At 37.7% G+C, this 24622-nt stretch overlaps 2 protein-coding genes across 6 annotated transcripts in view; both read left to right on the forward strand.

Moving 5' to 3' along the window:
* Positions 1–2593, forward strand: part of LOC136253938 (ankyrin repeat, PH and SEC7 domain containing protein secG-like) — a 28961-nt gene extending 26368 nt beyond the window's left edge. The window contains exons 9-10 of the mRNA XM_066046596.1: positions 1169–1267; positions 2507–2593. Of these exons, the coding sequence (XP_065902668.1) occupies positions 1169–1267; positions 2507–2593 (186 nt within the window). The remainder of the gene's footprint in view (positions 1–1168; positions 1268–2506) is intronic.
* Positions 2594–4077: 1484 nt separating this feature from the next.
* Positions 4078–24622, forward strand: part of LOC136252567 (cyclic GMP-binding protein C-like) — a 35461-nt gene continuing 14916 nt past the window's right edge. The window contains exons 1-4 of one of the 5 annotated variants that reach the window (XM_066045051.1): positions 4078–4214; positions 5560–5658; positions 11284–11406; positions 11569–11638. In XM_066045051.1, coding sequence (XP_065901123.1) covers positions 11383–11406; positions 11569–11638 — 94 coding nt within the window. In that variant the 5' untranslated portion in view covers positions 4078–4214; positions 5560–5658; positions 11284–11382. Of the gene's footprint in view, positions 4215–5559; positions 5659–11283; positions 11407–11568; positions 11639–23068; positions 23222–23261; positions 23344–24622 lie in introns of those variants that run through there. The other 4 variants (XM_066045053.1, XM_066045052.1, XM_066045055.1 and 1 more) reach the window with 4 other exon arrangements.

Genomic DNA, 24622 nt, shown 5'->3' on the forward strand with positions numbered 1-24622 from the left:
GGTTTACTGAAATTGTTTTCATAAAACCGTGTGTGTATCTACCCATGTTTGTTTGTCCATATGCACCCACTTGAGCAAAAACATTAAAAATGATAAAAAGCAGTCAGCATGTAAGGATTGAAAGCTAAATTAAGTCTGTAGTAAACTTCCACACACATAATCTGAGGTGGTTCTTCTTGGCGGTCTGAAATATGGATATGGCGACTCTTCATATACTTCTTAAATGGTCTTCCCTTTCAGTTTTATAGACGTTTAACAACTTTAAAAACAACACTGAAGACCTCTTAGGTTACCAGAGGTAGTGTATCCTTCGGGTTGAAGGGGGGGTTACCCATATTTACGCGAGCAAAAATGAAGGGCAGCCTCAAGGCTTTCTCTAAACAATTTGCATGAGAAAACACGATAGACGCACTATAAAACAAATGAGAAGTGTGTAATTTGAGGTTTAAAGTGGTTTGTTATAGTTACATTTCCTTAGCAGTGCATAGTAATGTAATTACTGAATTACAAAATAATTCATGGATTAAGAAATATGCTAAATTACAGTATTTACAATTCTAATTATGTAGTTGAATTAATTATAACTATAGCATGAATATAAACTAAATTATATACCAGGCTAATTAATTACCTATTTAGTTAAAATGGGATAGTATTAATTGCATGGACGTAGCACAACATCAACTTGTTAATACCAATCTCACAAGTATAGGGTAGAGACCAAACATGAGGATATTAGTGATGCTACTACTAAGGTCTGACTGCACCGACTTACTGTAGAACATGGTTCATGCGTATAGTCACTAAATTATATATTTGAAATGTACATACAAATATGAACTTTGTTGACTAGGTGTTCAATTTGCTTAATAGTATACAGTGAACATGTTGGAAGTGTGAATATGTGAATTGTTTGGAAAGTCTCTGACCATTTCAGTTACCTGTTAGCAGGTCTATTAGTGGATTTTAAAGACTTCATTATCTCCCCAATATCAAACCACACTATGCACACTATGTTCTAACTTGTAACAGTAATGGTAAATTTCTCTGGTAATAATTTTAATCTTATTGAGACATATACATGGTACGTACACAAAATGTCCTGTACACAGTACATTTACTATTGACATTGTGAAATTGTAATAATCATGTTTTGTTTGACTTTTAGTATGGTGATACGCCCTTACACGAGGCGGCATTGAGTGGGTCTCTTGCAGTTGTGAAATACATCACAGACCATGGAGCCAATATTCATGCAGTGAACAAAGTGAGTCATACATGTTAACCATACAATGAGAAATGTTTATTGTTGTGTAACAATGTGAAGTATTCTTTATCACATTTTAGTGACACATATCACTGGTATGGGTACATGTCATATTAGGGTAGGTAAAAACAGAGGACCAGGGGACCCAACTTTTTGGAATTTTATACTCTTCACAATATTCTATACTTGTACTAGGTACCTTTGCAAGTAGTCTTGCATGACCAATCCACTTTTGCCCGTCACAGTGTCTCACATGATGTTGAATTAGTAATTATAAGTGCCTCGGTAAAAGGAGAAATAGCAATTACTAGCTAAGCAAGTTTCAGTCCAGCAGCTCAGCATTCAACCAGACTTCATTAATCGTTGTGCATTTGTACAATGTTTCTAAATTTTAGTAGTGAGTTGACACAATAGCCTAGTATGCTCTTTGACTAGTATGCTCATTGACTAGTATACTCATTGACTAGTATACTCATTGACTAGTATGCTCATTGACTAGTATGCTCATTGACTAGTATACTCATTGACTAGTATGCTCATTGACTAGTATGCTCATTGACTAGTATGCTCATTGACTAGTATACTTATTGACTAGTATACTCATTGACTAGTATGCTCATTGACTAGTATGCTCATTGACTAGTATACTCATTGACTAGTATGCTCATTGACTAGTATACACATTGACTAGTATACTCATTGACTAGTATACTCATTGACTAGTATACTCATTGACTAGTATGCTCATTGACTAGTATACTCATTGACTAGTATACTCATTGACTAGTATACTCATTGACTAGTATGCTCATTGTGCAGCAGGCTATAAATGCAGTCAGCTTCACGGCGCTTACAATTTCTAATTGGTTTAACATCGTGCGAAATCACCATGACGGGGAAAAGTGGATTGGCCATACAGGACTACTTGCAGAAGTTCCTAGTACAAGTATAGAATAGTGTGAAGTGTACAAATTCCAAGAAGAGTCAGTCCCCTTGTCCTTGGTCCTTGGGTCCACTGTTTTTACCTACCCGTCATAATATGTGTACACATGACACAATTTGATGAGTGTCATATGTGACTGACTAAATTTACAAGTATAGTCCCACCAAAATATTATCCACTATATGGTAGTGTAGTTTGACCTAACCAGTTGTATAGGTAGTTGTTGATATTATGAGTTGTACTAATAGTGGATAACAATTGTGTATGATCTGTGTTATTGTGGTACACATTTAAAGGTCCACATATTTGATGATGTACACATGGAACACACTACAGAGGAACCACAGTTATCCGAACCCCTTGGGACCAGAAGTGGTCCATAAGTCTGAAAAGTCTGTATCTCTGAAACTTGTGTATAAATAACATTAAAATAGCATAATCAAGAATTTTTTAAAATATCAGTTCTTCAACTACCCTAATAGAGCAGTCACTACTCTAATAGAGCAGTCATTCCGTAATTCAGTTAACTGAGAATCTGGATAAGTAGTGTCCGGATAACTGAGGTTCCACTGTATTATATAGTTTACCATCACCTTCCTTAACAAACATCTTGTAACTGATAGTGGTCCAGTGTAGCTACACAGTTCCTGTATACCTGTAGTAACATGGTCGAGTAGTGTTTATGGCTGTAGTGAAGTGTGCACACAAATAATAATAATTTCTCATGGTACTTATAACATTGCACCAAGAGTTCACATTTAACATTGTGATGGGGTATGATCCAACTTAATGGTGTCACAAGATACACTACATAAAGTGATGATGTAACTTCATATAATTGTACATGTGTAAATGTATTGTAGTTATGACAACAAGTGTTGTGTAGACTGGGTTCAGTTAAGTGACATCAGAGCATGTAACATTAACTAATGTACATGGTGAAAATCAACTTTTTGTAACAGTACAACAAGTACTTTACACTGCTCATATATCTACTGTATGGACCTAATCAATCACTACACTAGAGTTTGATAATCACCCACTATTGTACAGTCATAGCCGCAATGTGGACAAGATCATAACTTTTTGTTATGACAATAGAACATCTCATCATTACCCCACACTGGCCACACATGATACACATGTGACATTAATGAGGTGTCATATTATAATATGTACCACTTGTGTGGACAGTTCAAAGGTGCCGCCAGTGCCATAATTTGTATATGGCACTGTTTCAGACCACAGTGAGTGCATTATAACGTATAATGCACTGACCGCAGTGCAATATACAAATATTGCACTGGCTGCGGCTTTGTGCAGCATTGCACAAGTGCTAGACCACTACTACACCTCACCTAATAGGTGGAAAGACACCTCATAGATCACGTACAGCCTGACATGTAAAAGTCGATTGTGGGCCATATATATGTTTAATGTTTATCAAGCAGCCAATGGTGATCGAAACAGTCAACACGGTGGCCACAACTCTAGTCTACATATATAAAAATGTACTTATACACCTTACTAGTCTGTTGCCATCTGAACCCAGATAAAACCATAGTCCACTCTGGCAATGATCGACTCAATAAAACTGTTATATTCTAAATAATACTCACCATTATGTTCAATTGTAGCAACCAGTTTTTGTCATGCCACCAGATTCGAGTTTAGCCAGTATGGATAGTAAGAATTATACTAGTATTGTTTAGTAGTTAGGTTTTGTTTACTTAAACCGTCTATTAGCTGCTTTTTTCGCTGGAGAGAGTCACTATGGGCGATTGAGTGATCACGTATGCTGAGCACAACATGATGAGAGTTGAACAGCAAATGTAGGTTAGTGATATGCCCATCGCGTACTAGCTTTCAACATCTCAGGTGGCTGTGGTACTGTAGAGGGAATGTCACCGCAACGTTCGGCTATTTCACCCACAATTCATGTTAGAAACCTGCGGGTCTTTATAAGAGTTTCAGCTGCCTAATGAGACTCTTCCCACCTATTAGGTGAGTGGTACATAACAGTTATACAATGTGCACTTGTGCTCTGCCTGTATAAACACACTTGCCGTTGGGCCTGACGGCTCGTGTGTTTATATCAGGCAAGGCACTTGTGCCCGCTGTATAACTATATAGTAACAAATTCAAGTTACACCTTGTATTTTGGCAGTCCACCAAGCCATACATGTGCTAAAATTGGCGGTTTACTGAAATTGTTTTCGTAAAACCGTGTGTGTACCTACCTATGTTTGTTTGTCCATATGCACCCACTTGAGCAAAAACATTAAAAGCAGTCAGCATGTAAGGATTGAAAGCTAAATTAAGTCTGTAGTAAACTTCCACACACATAATCTGAGGTGGTTCTTCTTGGTGGTCTGAAATGTGGATATGGCGACTCTTCATATACTTCTTAAACGGTCTTCCCTTTCGGTTGTATAGACGTTTAACAACTTTAAAAACAACACTGAAGGCCTCTTAGGTTACCAGAGGTAGCATATCCTTCGGATTGAAAGGGAAGTTACCCATATTTATGCGAACAAAAATGAAGGGCAGCCTCAAGGCTTTCTCTAAACAGTTTGCATGAGAAAACATGATAGACGCACTATAAAACAAATGAGAAGTGCGTAATTTGAGGATTAAAGTGGTTTGTTATAGTTACATTTCCTTAGCAGTGCATAGCAATGTAATTATTGAATTACAAAATAATTCATGGATTACAAAATATGCTAAATTACAGTATTTACAATTCTAATTATCTAGTTGAATTAATTATAACTATAGCATGAATATAAACTAAATTATATACCTGGCTGATTAATTACCTATTTAGTTAAAATGGGGTAGTATTAATTGGATGGACGTAGCACAACATCAACTTGTTAATACCAACCTCACAAGTATACGGTAGACACGAGGATATTAGTGATGCTACTACTAAGGTCTGAGTGCACCGACTTACTGTAGAATATGGTTCATGCATATAGTCACTAAATTAGATTTTTGAATTGTACATACAAATATGAGCTTTGTTGACTAGGTGTTCAATTTGCTTAATAGTATGCAGTGAACATGTTGGAAGTGTGAATATGTGAATTGTTTGGAAAGTCTCTGACCATTTCAGTTACCTGTTAGCAGGTCTATTAGTGGATTTTAAAGACTTCATTATCTCCCCAATATCAAACCACACTATGCACACTATGTTCTAACTTGTAACAGTAATGGTAAATTTCTCCGTTAATAATTTTAATCTTATTGAGACATATACATGGTACGTACACAAAATGTCCTGTACACAGTACATTTACTATTGACATTGTGAAATTGTAATAATCATGTTTTGTTTGACTTTTAGAATGGTGATACGCCCTTACACAAGGCGGCACAGAGTGGGTCTCTTGCAGCTGTGAAATACATCACAGACCATGGAGCCAATATTCATGCAGTGAACAAAGTGAGTCATACATGTTAACCATACAATGAGAAATGTTTATTGTAGTGTAACAATGTGAAGTATTCTTTATCACATTTTAGTGACACATATCACTGGTATGGGTACATGTCATATTAGGGTAGGTAAAAACAGAGGACCAGGGGACCCAACTTTTTGGAATTTTATATTCTTCACAATATTCTATACTTGTACTAGGTACCTTTGCAAGTAGTCTTGCATAACCAATCCACTTTTGCCCGTCACAGTGCCTCACATGATGTTGAATTAGTAATTATAAGTGCCTCGGTAAAAAGAGAAATAGCAATTACTAGCTAAGCAAGTTTCAGTCCAGCAGCTCAGCATTCAACCAGACTTCATTAATCGTTGTGCATTTGTACAATGTTTCTAAATTTTAGTAGTGAGTTGACACAATAGCCTAGTATGCTCATTGACTAGTATGCTCATTGACTAGTATACTCATTGACTAGTATACTCATTGACTAGTATGCTCATTGTGCAGCAGGCTATAAATGCAGTCAGCTTCACGGCGCTTACAATTTCTAATTGGTTTAACATCGTGCGAAATCACCATGACGGGGAAAAGTGGATTGGCCATACAGGACTACTTGCAGAAGTTCCTAGTACAAGTATAGAATAGTGTGAAGTGTACAAATTCCAAGAAGAGTCAGTCCCCTTGTCCTTGGTCCTTAGGTCCACTGTTTTTACCTACCCGTCATAATATGTGTACACATGACACAATTTGATGAGTGTCATATGTGACTGACTAAATTACAAGTATAGTCCCACCAAAATATTATCCACTATATGGTAGTGTAGTTTGACCTAACCAGTTGTATAGGTAGTTGTTGATATTATGAGTTGTACTAATAGTGGATAACAATTGTGTATGATCTGTGTTATTGTGGTACACATTTAAAGGTCCACATATTTGATGATGTACACATGGAACACACTACAGTGGAACCACAGTTATCCGAACCCCTTGGGACCAGAGGTGGTCCATAAGTCTGAAAAGTCTGTATCTCTGAAACTTGTGTATAAATAACATTAAAATAGCATAATCAAGAATTTTTTAAAATATCAGTTCTTCAACTACCCTAATAGAGCAGTCACTACTCTAATAGAGCAGTCATTCCGTAATTCAGTTAACTGAGAATCTGGATAAGTGGTGTCTGGATAACTGAGGTTCCAATATATATTATAGTTTACCCTCACCTTCCTTAACAATCATCTTGTAGCTAATAGTGGTCCAGTGTAGCTACACAGTTCCTGTATACCTGTAGTAACATGGTTGAGTAGTGTTTATGGCTGTAGTGAAGTGTGCACACAAATAATAATAATTTTTCATAGTACTTATAACATTGTACCAAGAGTTCACATTTAACATTGTGATGGGGTATGATCCAACTTAATGGTGTCACAAGATACACTACATAAAGTGATGATGTAACTTCATATAATTGTACATGTGTAAATGTATTGTAGTTATGACAACAAGTGTTGTGTAGACTGGGTTCAGTTAAGTGACATCAGAGCATGTAACATTAACTAATGTACATGGTGAAAATCAACTTTTGTAACAGTACGACAAGTACTTTACACTGCTCATATCTTTACTGTATGAGCCTCATCAATCACTACACTACACTACAGTTTGATAATCACCCACTATTGTACAGTCATAGCCGCAATGTGGGCAAGATCAAAACTTTTTATTGATAATAGAACATCTCATCATTACCCCACACTGGCCACACATGATACACATGTGACATTAATGAGGTGTCATATTATAATATGTACCACTCGTGTGGACAGTTCAAAGGTGCCACCAGTGCCATAATTTGTATATGGCATTGTTTCAGACTGCAGTGAGTGCATTATAACTGATAATGCACTGAACGCAGTGCAATATACAAATATTGCACTGGCTGCGGTTTTGTGCAGCATTGCACAAGTGCTAGACCACTATGACACCTCACCTAATAGGTGGAAAGACACCTCATAGATCACTTGAACTCTTTTATAGCCTGACATGTAAAAGTCAATTGTGGGCCATAACGTCACCAATATGTTTAACGTTTATCAAGCAGTCAATGGCAATCGAAACAGTCAACGTGGTGGCCACAACTCTAGTCTACATATATAAAAATGTACTTATACACCTTACTAGTCTGTTGCCATCTGAACCCAGATAAAACCATAGTCCACTCTGGCAATGACCCAATAAAACTGTTATATTCTAAATAATACTCACCATTATGTTCAATTGTAGCAACCAGTTTTTGTCATGCCACCAGATTCGAGTTTAGCCAGTATGGATAGTAAGAATTATACTAGTATTGTTTAGTAGTTAGGTTTTGTTTACTTAAATCATCTGTTAGCTGCTTTTTTCGCTGGAGACAGTCACTATGGGCGATTGAGTGATCACGTATGCTGAGCACAACATGATGAGAGTTGAACAGCAAATGTAGGTTAGTGATATGCCCATCGCGTACTAGCTTTCAACATCTCAGGTGGCTGTGGTACTGTAGAGGGAATGTCACCGCAACGTTCGGCTATTTCACCCACAATTCATGTTAGAAACCTGCAGGTCTTTATAAGAGTTTCAGCTGTCTAATGAGACTCTCCCCACCTATTAGGCATGTGGTACATAACAGTTATACAATGTGCACTTGTGCTCTGCCTGTATAAACACACTTGCCGTTGGGCCTGACGGCTCGTGTGTTTATATCAGGCAAGGCACTTGTACCCGCTGTATAACTATATAGTAACAAATTCAAGTTACACCTTGTATTTTGGCAGTCTACCAAGCCATACAAGTGCTAAAGTCGTACAATTGTGACAGGCATTTGGGCTCTATGAAATTGTTCAGTAATTTTCACTTTCATTCAGCCTGCTACAATGACTGGGAATCATTTTGTTGTGCCACAAATGCCGCATCTTCAATAGTAGCTACATAAATGTGACCGGATTTGCAAAAAGGTACCTTTTTCACACACAAATTTTGACCCATTTTTTGAACTTTAAAGCTTCATAAAATTTTGATCATGGCATATAATTGTTTGAAATTTTCAATGAATGTAGCTACAGTATCTGGCTACATTTTGATACTAAGAGAAAGTTAATCAGTATAAGGCATCAAGTGTTACATCATTTTGTTTGCTGGTATGTCAAATGTGTGGAAAAGGTACCTTTTCGCAAATCCAGTCACAAATATTGTTTTCAAGTCTCGAGTAGTGATCAAGTTTGAATAGTTGCCACATGTATTTTTTGAAGTAAGGCAACAAATGCTGTGGTGATTAACCAAGTAAATACAGTAATCTCTGGTGTTTAGTCCCATTGACAACAAATATAAACTTTTTTACCTTTGACATTATTTATATAATAATTCTCTAACTCTTTTTTGGCACTGCCCCTTCGTTCCTAGTCGGATTCCAATCGGATCGGTACCATTCAAATCTAAAATTTGAGGCGAATCTTTTGATCCGGAATTGGTGGCGATTCGTTAAACTACAGGAAATATCCTTTAAGCCATCGTAGCTACCGGAGGAAGACACGAATGTGTCCAAAACTTTCTGGAGACCTTTATCGTGTTACCAGCCTTCCCCATCCCAGCTTACACCAGACGTTTCTCTCCCCCTGTGGACGACAGAACGAGAAACGGAAAATTGAGGCCATAACATTTTTAAACAAAAACTCCTCCCTGGTTTTTCCCCCAATTAGCTTCAAACTCGCTAGACCAACTACCCGTCCAAATCATTGTGTCATAAGGTGGTTTTCGTGTCTGTCATTACGTGCTAACCTTGGTTGTGAGATACTTATCACTGTCAATGGCCATTATAAATTTACGATACGTGTATACGGCGTTCCGGTATACACGTGTTGCCAATAGAAATCAGATGATGTCATATAGCAAAGCTTACCATAAAATAGGATCAATCACTTTTTCATGATATAACCAATCACATCAGCAAATTTGATCATGTGATCTGGTGTGTACGCTATCATCCAGCAACTAAAAAATTTTTTTATCACACCCACCAGTATAAAAGGAGAGTTTTGTAGTGGGTGTGGCAAGTCTACAAGCAATGATCAGGCTACTTAACAGACTACACAAGGAAGATTTGCCATTATGAGAGAGGAAGAACGGAAGATTATGCTCAACTACTCTAATAGAACATACATCTACCTTACCAGGCTACGAATCGTGGACAATATTATCATGAAGTTGCTGTCGCAGTCTTCAATGTGTAGGGAGACACAAGACCATTTCACTCCTTGGTAACTCCACAGGAACAGCTGAAACTTCTAGAAGCTCTATTGCTTTATCTCCGTTGAACTACCCTAATAGAACACACACAACCTCTCTACCAACAATTAATTTTCAATCAGTCAATCTCTCTCTCAACCTCTCTAGAGTAACCACTCTTCATATGAAAGATTCATCTTGGTAATGGACCTTGATTCAGAAAGCAACAAAAGAGAACTCTTCTATATCCAAATCCACATGGTTGTATTGATCTTGCTCAGTACAGCTGATAAACTCGAATACCCATACTCAATACTGTACTGCATACACACTTTGTCATGCAATAAGTACAATTACCATGACTAGGATTTAGAAATGGAACTACAATTCAGTTACTCAAATTGACTACATAAATATAACCGAAATGTGTGTGACAAAAGCAAGTTGAATTAGAACATAGCTCATTGTGGTGATGCACCAACTATTAGTAAACTGATCCTCATACCACACTCAGACACTTTATGTTAGTTCATGCAACATCATCGTCTAAATGACGTTGAGTACATCCCTGCCACTCAAACTAATCTTTTTCATGTATGTGCATGATGGTTATAATGGACATATCTTGATACGCCACCTTCATGAGAACTGTGTTCTGCATGAGTACTGCACAGATGTGCAGAAATTCCAGTGCACAAGGCCACACTAGGTGTTAGTGCCACACATCATTGAAGAAATTATGTGTGCACATCAGTAGCTATGCGTAATCATGTCTTTGTTGGTATGTAATGATGTGATTGCTTCTTGATCATTAGTAATGTTCAAATTTAAGTGTATTCACACAATAGGACATAACAATTGTCTTAGTATCACGCGCATTTTGCGCGGGTACCACTAGTGTAAACTAATGACATAAAGATAACAAATTGTGATCATAATAGGTAGATTTTGTAGCACTGAAGCATAACATGTTAAGTAAAAAAATAATGGAGAAATATTATTCACTCTTATTTAAATCAAAAGGGTAATAATCTAAAAATTGCTAAATACAATGTGCTGCATGATGTCGTTAAATTTCTACATGAATAATAATTTTCACAGACAATGATTTGCAGTTTAACATCATTATTCTACCCATTATGCTAACATTGCACCTGTTATTGTGAGAATCATGCCAGTATATTTGGTAGGTGTCTAGATCAAGTGTTAGTGAACTATCGATTAGGTGCTGGCTTATTATATTGTATGGTCTTATTTGGTATGATTGTGGTTTGGTAAATTTCTTGATCTGTCAAACTATAATCCTCACCAAACAAATCACTGATAGACACATTATGTGATGTCCAGCTATTCACTTTGTTTACCATGTACAGGAAGGAGAAACACCACTGTTGAATGCAGTGAATGGACGATATAACTTTAGTAGAGCTAACAGGTGCAAGGTGGTGAAATATTTTGTTGAAAAGAAGAAGATGGGGATCACACAGTTTAGTCAGGTAATTCAGAGCTAGTGTCTTTGGTTTGGCATGTACCTGTTTCCGTTTACTGTCTAACTCCTTGTTGACTATAACTTAAATAAATCACTAGACATTACATTAGACACATCCACCCTCCCAAATTGCAGTACTCCCATATTTTGTATTGTTGTTATTTTACAGAAAGTACAACAAGAAATTCACAAGATGATAGCAGAAGTAGGAAGTGATGAGGAAGATGACACAGTAGAAGGTAGGATACTAATACTGTCATGGCAACACTGTGTGGGGAATGTATTATAATAACAGTACCTTCATATGATAAGACTCTTAATGATCAGTGTGCTGTACAATGTGTACAACTGTTTGAATATTAACTATGTGGGACAATCCCCTACTTTAGCATAACTGTAAACAAAACACTTTTAGTATCAAGATGAGATCATAGGAGGTACCCTTAGATGACATCATATGGCAAGATGACATCATATATGATTCATCCTATCTTGACAGGTTTAACCCTTAAACCCATACACACTGATAAATCAGCGTTGATGCATGGCTTTAAACAAAGTACTGTAACTAACAAATCATTCTTCCTATGGCTATGTAATCAACACCATTTTGTTGGCAATTAAACAAGGATTAAAATGCTACCTAGGGATTTACCCTAGCACAAAAGCATGCCAAAACTCGCCCTGAAACTATTTTAACACAAAATAAGCACACAAACCCCTTACATACCTTTAGAACTAGTTAATATCTCCTTCCTACTTCATCAGATTTGTGTGAAATAAATACGAGGCAAGTCCTCATTCAATGGCGAGTCACGTTATATATAGCTCACGTAATTTAATTTATTGTTAATATAGCTGGCATCACGAGTATTAAGAAATGATGGAGAATCAAGTCGCCATTTTCCATCATTCCATAACAAGTAAGCCTCTGTTGTTACGGTAGTTATTTAGACTTCCTCAAGTAGCCCAATGAATAAACTTTCTGTTGGTATATAGCTTTAGGCTAATAGAATTAAGCTAGTCTGGCTAGACAAGCCATTTTAAATGGTTTCGTGTAATCACATATTCCTTAAAATAATGTATGGGTTTAAGGGTTAAGATCATGAGATCATGTCATAACCAACATTGTAAGTGAGCTGGGTCATCCGGATTATCCGGGTCATTTGGGTAACATTTTGTCCGGGTCAAGTGGGTCTTATCCACTTCACTAAATATCTGGGTCTAACCCGGATGAGATCACGTGTGACTATAAGTTAACAAGCTCGATTGTATTGGTGGAAATGCAGTTGTAAACACTCAACAAACTTACATGGAGCCACACCCACCATTTAGGAATATGCTTTGCCGTCTGTGCAGGATATGTGGAGCCATGCCCACTTATAGGATTTGTATCGGGTTTCTCTGTGGGCATGCATGGTATCACCAGATCCGTGTTGCTACTTGAAATGTAGGTAACTAACTTATGGAAATTCTTAATTGCTGTAGCTGCATGTAGACTGATGTGGAGCCACACCCACTTGATAATATGTATGTGGAGCCGCACCCATTTGATAATATGTACGTGGAGCCACACCCACTTGATAATATGTACATGGAACCACACCCACTTGATAATACGTAGCTACTCACTTCTTGCAGACAATTGTTTTTATAGTGTAAAAAATTACAGGGCTAATTGTATAATTGAACTTGGAACTTGTGGACTTTTAATCTAGCTCTTGAAGCACGCCTCTATTTTAATTAAACCGGGTCAGATCCGGGTCCCATCCAGATTACTATTCGGGTCAGTGGGTCAACTGGGTCAACAGTACTGACCCACTTACAACGCTGGTCATAACACATGACATGTTCGCAGACAGAAAACTTTTTCCCTCCCTCTTACCCAAAATCATGCATTAAGTATATGTGCCAGTACATCTATTGTTGTATGTGCTTTGTGTGTGCTTTGTATGGTTGTCCACATATAAAAATTGAACCTGTGGTTAGAATTAGGGCAAAGTAGGCAATAGAGCTAGGTTTGGTGGAAGGGTGGTGTGTATAGCTAGGAAAGTACTATATAATCATGTGTATTTTGTATGCGCACATGGTAAGTGGTGATTGCATCCTGGGAGTGTGCACTGCTCGAATATGCCAAGTGCACACTGCCCGGGGTATTGCCGTACCAATCAGCATGGTAACTATGTAACAGACCCTATTTCTTCATTATGTCACTGGTATTTAGAAATCACCCAAAAATCAGTGTCATTTTGTACGGTACCGCCCAAACACAATGTCGTGAGCACTAATTGCGTCAATAAAACTCGCTTGAAAAGGAGTGTGGCAGCCATTTCATTCTCAAGTCTTTATCTTTCCAGTCGAGGATGAAGACTGTAATGAAATGGCTACTATGTCCTTTTTTCGAGTAAGTTTTTTAATCGTGTGCAATATCGCGACATTGCATTTGGGCGGTACCATACCTTTTAAATCATTTTATATGTTTTGGTAGTGTTCCACTAATAATCGGTATCGTATCGGAGCTGATATTGGGCTTTTGGTATCAATCGGTACCGGTGCACTCCGATACCGATTAATAGTCACTCGTACCAATTGTCATCATCATAACTATCACCATAAATGCTATGCTAGCAAAACATGAGATATAACAGGCTGGAAATAGTGTTGAACATTATTCTAGCACAAAAGGTGCAGGAATTGCTTCGTTAAACATTGAGCAACTGCTACTTACTATGTTTGCATGAAAAAGATCGAAATACTCTAATAGAACAGTCACTGTGCACAATAAAAATTCTAATAGAGCAGTCACACATAGCTAACTTGAGAGGTGTGTAAATTGTATGGCAATTATCGGTATCTGTATCGGTGAAAATATACTACTAAGTATCGAATCGGTAGGTATTTTTCTGTATCTTAATTTCTGGGAGTATGTACATTTCCATAGCAAAGTATGTATTGTTAATGTCCAAACCTTTTGTGATATGGAAATTGATGCAACTGGTAGAGTAAGCTAGAACATGCTACTACTGAGATTATATGTCTTAGACTAGCAGGCAGACAGTGATATAAAATTTTAGCAGCACAGTTCTTTATTGAGAATGTCTTTAGATTTCAGATCAAATCCACTACCACTGTTCCCTGGAGATATCATGTATATAGTACATATCAAGGGCATAGGAATGATTTTCAGAGTGTGGGGGCCAAAGCCAACTAACCACAAACTGATCAACACACATGCAAACATCCATGCAGACATACAGGGTACCTCATGCATGCATTTATGTAAAGTGTTATGGAGTGTGCTATCACTAGCTAATAACACTACAGCTATACTGCATAGCTATATCTCTTCACTCCCTATCCTGCTAATGGCTGCCACGTATACTCCTCTATACCTATTGCACGTGCTTGATACTTATCATGTGAGAATTGTGGTCACTATTCTCTTTACATTTCACATTACCAAGATTACAAAAGTAACAGTTGGTTATCTGCAAAGTGAAACATCAGACCTTGAAGGAACTGGGATGTCTGCTATATACTATATAGTAGGCATTCCAAAGTGAATGTAGATCATGTGAACATCACATTGAGTTCTCAGAATCCTTGTGTGTCTAGTGTCTATTTTAGACTACTTTGACCAAAGTCTTCACTCTAAGGTTTAATTATCAGTAGCAACAGATCGTACTCATGCACTACAGTGAGACTGCCCTCTTGCCACCTTTGAAGTAAATCTTTGCCATCATATGTAATGCCATGCACGGATGTGGCACCCTTTCCACTGTTTAACCTTCTCATTATTGCACAGGCTACAGAAGAAATATTTAAACAATAGATATCACGTGCCATGACTAAACAAAATTACGGCTCTTTTGGGTTTAATACAGTGGATGGCTTGATAGTTTCTATGCAGTTGCAAGAGACTGGTGCTGCCACAAAAGACTGTACTGTTGCATGGTGGTTGTATATACCTTCTTGTATGGAAGTATGTATGTTTTTCTGTGCATGTATAGCTTTGGTACCATAACACACTTTTGAAAATAGTGTGGGGGTCATGGCCTCCCTGCCCTCCTGATTCCGACACCCTCGGTACGTACATAGCATGATGACTTTTAGCAAATAATGCTTGTGCTGTGATGAGAATGCTACTTTATATTGCAATTCCCAGTACACTGTGTACAACAGATACCATGTGTTTTCAATCTGTTGGCAGCCACAAATCATTGCACTTCTTCTGCCAGCTGTTTCCAGTCACATGACTGAGAGAAATGAAGGACTTATGAACAACATGTTCATGAAGTAGAGAGGGCATCATTCACACCTCTCGTGTTTCTGCTTTAGGTGGAATTAGCAAACCAACAGAAATTACATACAAACAACTAGCCTCACTTCTTGCCACAAAGCAGCGCCAGAATTATGTTGTTATCTCTTTTATTCACTGCAGATTGTCATTCTCCCTTTTGCGTTCAGCCGTTATGTATCTTTGTGGCAGTCGCTCTACCGTTGGTCGACCCCAGAGAGATCTGACAGACTTCTCTCTGGTGGTGTGTGAGGGAGAGCTATCTTTGTCTGATTAAATTGTGATACAAATTTATGTGTGTATTTTACAAATATATTATGTTATTGTTGTGTAAAAATAAATAAATAAATAAAATAATGTGTTATAACAGTAGCACAATCATTATTGGGATGCCTACTATTGAGACACAACCAAGACAATTGTTTTGGTAAAATTAATTTCAATAGAGAAATTTAGCATCACAATGATCAAGTTACTCTAATAAATTAATTGTGTACCTTAAATACCTTCTCTTTTTTCTGGCTACGCTCTTGCTCATTTAAATGCTGTTCCAATTATATACAATCACTAGGAAATTCTGCTGAGAATAGGCATTAGTTATACAAAATGATCTCTTCTGGTGGTCCTAGGATCAAGGGGGTCCCATACGGGGGTCAATTTATAGTGTCACTGTATGGGAGTGATAACTCAGCTCTTTTCCAAAATTCCAGTATAAGCATACACAGTGATCACATATTCATTATGCAATTCTTACATGGTAATTTTTGTAATACATCGTAAAACAGTAATGCTAACATTTGATTTGTGATAAACACAGACTAGAGTACAAGGTATCTAGGGGTTTTATCCCCAGATGCTATTTTCTCACTAGTTGCAAGTAATTTATACCATGGCGACAACGGATTGCCTGATATATTTAATAGTTATACCACAGCTGCGAGGGATTTGCTGATATATACACCCAAAGCCTGAGAATGCAGCCCAAGGACTACGGGTGATATATATCAGCAAATACCATGCAGCCATGGTATAAGTGATATATATATCACTTGGGGCGCACTCACCTAATAGGTGAAAGAGCTAACGAGAACTCATCCCATTTGTTTTATACAGTAACATCTGAAGATCAATCGTGGTTTTAACAGCATGGGCTAATAGCCATCAGAACGTTATCCATATGTTAAAATGTCATTAATACTTCGACACACAATGCTAGAAAACTTGCAATTGTGGGATAGAGTTTATATTGTTGTCATTTTGCATTTTTGTACTAAGTTAAGCCAACTAACTTTGTTATTGGGACAGTAAATAAGTTATTATATTAATTTAAGTACTTAGGACTGTAAGTTACTAACATTTCAACGCAGCAGTAGTAACTTTGCTATTCCATGGCCTGTTCAAAGGCTGATATGCGGTAGATAAAAATACGTATCCACGATTGCCCAAACAATTATTTTTTGTGCCTTCATTATCCTTTAGTAACAACCAACTGCATGTGTGTTGTATTGTTTTTTGTATGCATATTATTTTTCTGTTATTATGTATGTTTGGATTGTACTGTGTGTATTTTGCTTGTTTGTATATGTTTATGTATGTGCTTGTATGTATGTCCCTCCAATGAGGAAGAGCAGCTGTGCCGATCATTGAGAGGTTAAACTTATCAATTAATCAATCAACTGGTCTATCTTAGCAAATATACTCAGCTTAGCAACCACTACAAAAATGAGTCCCACAATACAAAGTTCTATGTCACTCAATATAACAAGTGTGCAGGGGAAGCAGATGTTTCAGCATACCCATGGCTTGTTTATTTGTTTATATCCAATGAGGTAGTTTGCTTAATAGTGTTTGATGGTAGCAAGCTACTGGAAGATACCCTTGAGTGCCGCTACAAAGATGACGTCAGTCCAGCAAGATCAGGTTTACACACCATTACATACTGGATGGATCTGATCAGTTGCCGTATCAGAAAGAGGAGCACTACTGATGAAGACCTCTCGGAGTTCCTCCTGGTAGCAACTCATATTGATTTGCTTAGCCCAGACATCCATAAAGCCAGAGAAATTGCCTTCAACAAATTCATGCTTTTGTTTGAAAAGGAATTCCTGCACAAGCCATTCTCCAAGTACATTGTAGGTTCCAAGAAGGGCAATCTATTTACAAAAGGATCTTCATCGGTTTTCTTCCTTAGTAATCAAGTTCGAGATGCAGAAGTAAATGCAGTACTTTAAAAGATAATCATGGAAGCATTTCCTAGGAAAGTTCACCCCACTCGATATGTAAAAATGGATTCTCAGTTAAGAAAGTTTGCCCCACTTATCTGGATTCTTGGTTAACTGAACTATGGAAATGACTGCTCTGTTAGGCTAGTGACTGTTCTATTAGGGTAGTTGAATAATACTGAGAAATTTTTTTGTGCTTTTTAAAAAGTTATTTATACACAGTTTCAAAGATATTGACTTTTTTCAGATTTAAGGATCACCCTGTTCCCAAGATTTGGATAACTGAGGTTCCACCATAGATAATGTATGTCACATGGATTGGAAACGCCTGTATTATTTACATAGTGATGTCATGCTTGTTTCACTGCACGTAAGCTTTATGGCTTTGACAGGTGGAAGATTTCGCTGTTCACGTAACCAGCAAATTAGTGTTTGTAGTTTACAGCTGGGTTAGTTGCCATCCACATTAATTGGAGGCTGGACACTGGAGAGTAGTAAACAACAGCGTAAGAAAATTCAAGTTCGAAGGTGACTGAATATGGTGTTTCAAAACGGTTGTGCAAATTTCCTGAAGAAACAGAAAGTGTAGCATTGTTTCTTTGCTGCTGTTTACACCACTTGTAACAGGTAGAGTGTAGTGGGCTAGCTAGATATTCACTGCTTCGCTGTATATTTCCACTGCTTCAATAAAATGTCAGAAAACAGGCACTACTTTGTGCTATTGTTTAGCTCAAGCTGAGCAGTACTGTAGCATAAAATTTATTTCAATGTATCACACGTTTCTTTGGTTGTGTAAATGCGGTGACTAGAAGTTGGCTAATAGCACTGCTGCTGAATTATTAGCTGGTGCTTACCTGCCATTGTCACCTGTTGCAAACAATATTTCTCCCACTGCCCACAGACATGCTGTGTTCTTGTTTAGTATGCAATGCAACACAATAAGCAATGTAAAAGGAATGTCCACGCCATAAAACTGGCCTTCAAACAAGCGAGAAAAAGCCAAACAGTCACTCAACAAATTTCCCAATGTATTGGTGCACTGTAACTAGGATACGAAAATAATTTAACGGGCATTTCCAATCCATTAGGAACACATACATTATCTATGGTTCCACTGTAGCAATTATTTTGTTCAATGCAAAAGTAGGAATTTTCCCAATGAGTTATGCTTGTAATACCATCATTTTTCTCTTGTTTGTTTCTCTAATTTTTATCTCTTAATTAATAACTAAAATATATATTTTTATTATAGTATACAGCTATACACGTATAACTGTTCTACATATGTATGAGGGTGGCTGCTGTATTAGAGTATCTCAAGTCAGCTTTTCACCTATCAGGAACGTATCACTATTTCATTTTTCACTGTCTCGGTGCTAGCATTATAAATACACCTAGACTAACAATAAGGGTGTGTGGTCATAGTTATCGTGTAAATAGATTGTTCAGAGGAGCAGTCTTTGTGCTAGATCACTATTTATCTGTTAATGGTGTGACCTCAATCCAATTGTGAAAAAATACTTTGGATAACTTTGTGGCATCTAAATAGGCTGTTTAAGGAAAGTGTTGATACGGTAAAATAACACCTTGATAATAGTTTGATTGTATAAAGAAGAGGATGAACAGCCTGATTGAAGATAAAAGGGAAAGACAAGGCACATAGTGCACACACTCATCGAAACCCCAAAAGGCACATGCCACTGGCGAGTTTGTTATTGTGGCGTAAAATGGTGGTCGTGTGTTGCCTCCAGCCTTGCAACTGGTCAGTAAAGTTGGCAAGCAGGCTGACAAAAATTTTAATTTTGGTTATTTAAAAAGATTATATCCAGCCGCTTGTGAGTGTTTTCTTGTAGTGCTGAGCAGTTAATGGTATTTTATTCAAACCATGGTAGTAACATTTAATACCGACTGATTATCAGCATATCGCAGAAACCACAATATAATAGGTTTTTGAGGGGGTGGTGGCCTCAAACCTGGAATTAATTGTAGATGTCTTAAGCTCCAAGAGAGCATGAAGGTGGCGTTTGCCTGCCTCCTCCGGGGGTGTGACTTGGTTGGCATCTGAGGGAGGCTTCATTGATTGTGACTCAGGGATGATGTCTAGATTGAGGTCCATCCTCAAATGTAATGTTATTGATGTCGGAAAATAGCTGGCTCATCCTTGAAATATGTTAGAGTTCTATGGTTTCCTGTTACGGTTAGGTGTTTATATAGCTTCCTGTTGAGGCCACCACCCCCTTAAAAAACACTTGTGCTACTTCTAAAAACCAGGCGCCATGCAGCTAGCTAACTCATCTGGAATTAACTATAGACAGTATATGCTACTATGAATTACCAACTATGTATTACTATTTTACAATAGGGTAGTTTTGGGTTGTACAATAATATTATTAGCTAACTCGTATTTTGTAATTCACGAAATTTTCGTAATTTGTTCATATGCACTGCTAAGGAAGAGTTTGTTAAACAAACCGCTTTTACCAAAGTGCCACTCCACTGGTAGTGTACACATATGACACTGCCAGCTCAATTTATCACTCTCTCTCTCTCTCTACATACACACAAAGCACACACACACACACACACACACACACACACACACACACACACACACACACACACATACATGCACACAAATGTTTCCATTCCCAAGCAGGATGAATGAGACAACCTTCCCAGATGACTTAGAGGATGATTTATTCCTGGATGATCCGTTCGGGGAGGACACTATCCACTCTCCAAATCTCATCCCCGAAATGGGAGATACCACCACCAACCCACCAAAACTGGAATCTGCTTCCCCTGGGGAGATGAGCAAAAGCTGTCTCAAGGCACTTTTAAAGCTAAGGTACCACAAATGCCCAGGTTAGAGGCCACCATCTCCTATCTTCAACCGGCTGATTATCAGCATATTGTAAAAACCACAATATAATAACTATGATAATTAAATTACCTTCTTACAAGTGTGAAAATTTATTATAGTTAAATGGTGTTGCCACGTGCTGAGGTGTCAGACAGTTTCACATCCAGAACCAAGGACAGAAGCAATGTTTCCAATAGCGAGAGTGATGTGGCAGATGATTGGGAAGCCATACAGCTTGTCACAAAGAAAAACACCACCTCAAAGGTTTGAAAGTATTTTGGTTTCATCCTAGACGAGGATGGCAACCCTACTGATAGTGATACTCCAATGTGTAGGTTGTGTTATAAAAGTGTTTCAGCTAAATGGACAAATACAAGTGATTTAGTAAACCATTTGAAGTACAGTCATGCTAGTAAATACAGAGACCTGATTAAAGAGACCGGATCAACACCAATAAGAACAGTCAAAAATTCCCTAAATCAGTCAGCAATCTCTTTCAGAATGTGTACAGAAAACCACAACATTTGGTGTAAATTTGAAAGAATATTGTAAATTTACATGTGCGGTTACTAATTTCATTGTCAAGAATGTACTCCCAGTGTGTACAGTGGACAAGGAAGGCTTCAGAGATATGGTCAAGGCCATCCAACCGTGATATCAACTTCCTTACAAGGACTTTTTCAGTCGAGTTACAATCCCAGCTGTATGAGGAGATCAGGCAGAATGTGTTGTCAACTTTAAAGGATGAAGCCAATTACTATTCTGGAACTGCATACCTCTGGTCCTCGTGTACCTACTTGTGTTTCCTTCAAGTCCCTCTGTCTTTTCCAACTGCTTGAAAATGCTGCCACCACTTTTCAACATATTGACAATACTCGTCAGCCATTCAATCCTACTATCATTCAGACCTTTGTATATGGCCAAATCCAAATTATGACCAAAATAACTTAATTTCTTCCACTTCAGTAGCTGACGTGCTAGTTTGATGTTGCTGGCACTGTCTGTAGTTATGGCAGTGAGTTTTCATTGCCCATTGCTCTAATGTTACACTTAAAGTGTCCCGTAGTTGTACACCAGTGTGATCTTCTGTGCTTGCAAACAATGTGTTTGCAAATCCTATTTGTGTTGAAATAGTGGACCATAAATGACAGATACGGATCTGACAGAAATTCTTACCACAGGAGAAGTTGAAAGGTAATGTATGTACGATGGGGCTCAAAAGTTGAAATCATTAAAAAAATAGTTAAACAGCAAGATACTGTCCGTGCAGTCCTGGGACAAGACAGAAGGGTGTCTCACTTAGTACCCACCTGGTAAGATCTTGATGTCTTGCAGCCAGTGTTGGAGGCTCTCAATTAAGGGTTTTGATAAAGTGACAGATTTATTGTCAGGGGAAAAACAAGTAACCTGCTCTGCCATTAAGCCTCTTATCAAGTTGATTGGTGGTAAGGAAGAAAATCCATCCCTCTTGGAGGAAGATTGAGTGTGGCCCTGACTAGACCTTGGGTGACCTGCGATTCGAATCCTGGGGTTGGAAGGATTTTTTCCTTACTTTGGCCCCTTTTCTGTTACACCTTATCAGCTATATAAGTCATTAAGTCTAAGTCCTTGAAATTAGGTTAAGTAATCTCTTGACCCACAATTTAAAGACAGATTTGATTCAGAGCATATTGCTGTACATTTGCTGCTGGAAGAAGTAGAATCTTATGAAGTTGACATGATTCAAGAACTGCAGAGTCTGAGAGTGACCCTGAACCAGCAAGAAAAAAGGAAAGTTCAGTGAAGTTTTAGGAGCTAGCTCATCAAGTACCACATCCACCACAACACTGAATGTATCTGAAAGACTGAAATGTGAAGTGGATATGTACATGCAGTATGCTTGATTCATTACCTCTGGAATGGTGGAGGCTTAAGTGGAAGCAAATGCCACTCTTGGCTGTCATGGCACAAAAATATTTAGGGATATGTGCAACAAATGTTCCTTCAGAGCGAGTGTTCAGTATTGGTGGTCATTTAGTTAGTCAAAAACGAAAATCTTTAAAGCCTGATAAGTCAACAATATGATATTTTTGGCCACAAACTTAAATGGCTAGATATGTCATGATTGGCATTTGGTAATGCATACACATGTTGTTGTAACTTGTTTTAACTATATTCTTACCCACTTCAAGGTTTTCGGTTTATTTGGACATAAATTGTAATACATCATACATAAAATTATTTCACTTAAAAACACAATTTATACAAAACTGTTTTTACTTTCAGCTCCTGAGCACTATCAACCTGCTAAACAAGATAGCATGTGGTTAAACAATAATTTAGTCATATTACATTATATTGAACTGCAATACTATACCATGATAGTAAAAGATGATACCGCTCAGCACTATTTTCTTGTTTTTAATGCTGTATTTGATGTGAGATGGACTAAACCATAAAGGTGATTGTTGTTGTGTAAGATGTCTCTAGGATGATTTTTAAAAACAGAATTTTAGGCACTGCACATCACTTATGGGAGATACCTACTTTAACAGTACTACCATACTGCTAGACCAATAAGAGGTGTGGTCATTGTGTTCGAGTAAATAGATGTGAGATGTGGTCTCTGCACTCGGTCATTATTAATTAACCAAGATTGTGAATGTGTGTGGTCTCAGGACCTATTGTGAAGTTACAGGTATCTACCAAGTGTCCAGTACCCTTTATAGTAGTGTAAGATCTTTAAATAATTTTGTGGCATCTAAATGCTGTGTAAGGAAAGTGTTGATATGAAAAATTGATCCCTCAATGTGGTTTCATGATTGAAGATAAAGGAATAGACAAGGAGCATAGGGCACACACTTGTCGGAACCCAAAAGGTACATGCACATTATGCACTGGGAGAAATAATAACTAGTAACAGAAATTCTGAAAAGTGAATATATCCACTGCCGTGATAAATGGTGGAATATTCCATAGAGGTGTGTGAGTAACTATGTGACAGACCATATTTTGTGGTCACCACTTCATAACTCATGTCACTGGTATTTAGAAATCATTCAAAAATCACTGCCATATTGTACCTTTTAAACCATTTTATGTACTTTTGGTACATTTCCATAGCAAAGTATGTATTGTTAATGTCCAAAGCTTTTGTGATATGAAAATTGATGTAACTGGTAAAGTAAGCTAGAACATGCTACTACCGAGATTATAGGTCTTACACTAGCAGGCGGACGTGATGTAAAATTTATAATGTTTAAATTGACTATACTCTGTCCTTAAATGAATGGTCAGTCAACAGACAGAATCTGCACAAATGGCATGATTTCTGACCATAAAGGTGGACACAAGTGTTTATTTGTAGTGCTAACAATAACTGTCACTTGGTTGCTAGGAGATACCACTCCAAGGATTTACCAAAGTCACCTCCCCTTTGTGTACCTGTATTACCAGCTGCTGTAATAGCCACAGCCTGGTGATATGTTGCAGCTATATGGTTGTATTTGGGTAGGTAAAAACAGTGGACCCGGCACCAGGGGACCTGGGTATCCAACTCTTCTCAGAATTTTATGTGATTTACAATATTCTATATTTGTACTAGGTGCCGCTGCAAATGACCACCGTCTTAGATCTGTTGCCACCTTCAAACTAACTATGTATTTTCCATCATGGATAATGCCAAAAATGTAGCAATCTTTCTACTGTTTAAATTTCTCACTACTGCACGAGTTCCAGAAAAATATTTGAACAGCAGATATCATGTGCCAGGACTAAACAGAAATATAATTACAGGCACTTTTGGGTTTAATACAGTAGATGGCTTGATAGTTGCTGTGCAGTCACTACAGACTGGTGCTGC

The sequence above is a fragment of the Dysidea avara genome, chromosome 4, assembly GCF_963678975.1.
Source record: "Dysidea avara chromosome 4, odDysAvar1.4, whole genome shotgun sequence".
In the NCBI taxonomy this organism is placed as follows: Eukaryota; Metazoa; Porifera; class Demospongiae; order Dictyoceratida; family Dysideidae; genus Dysidea; species Dysidea avara.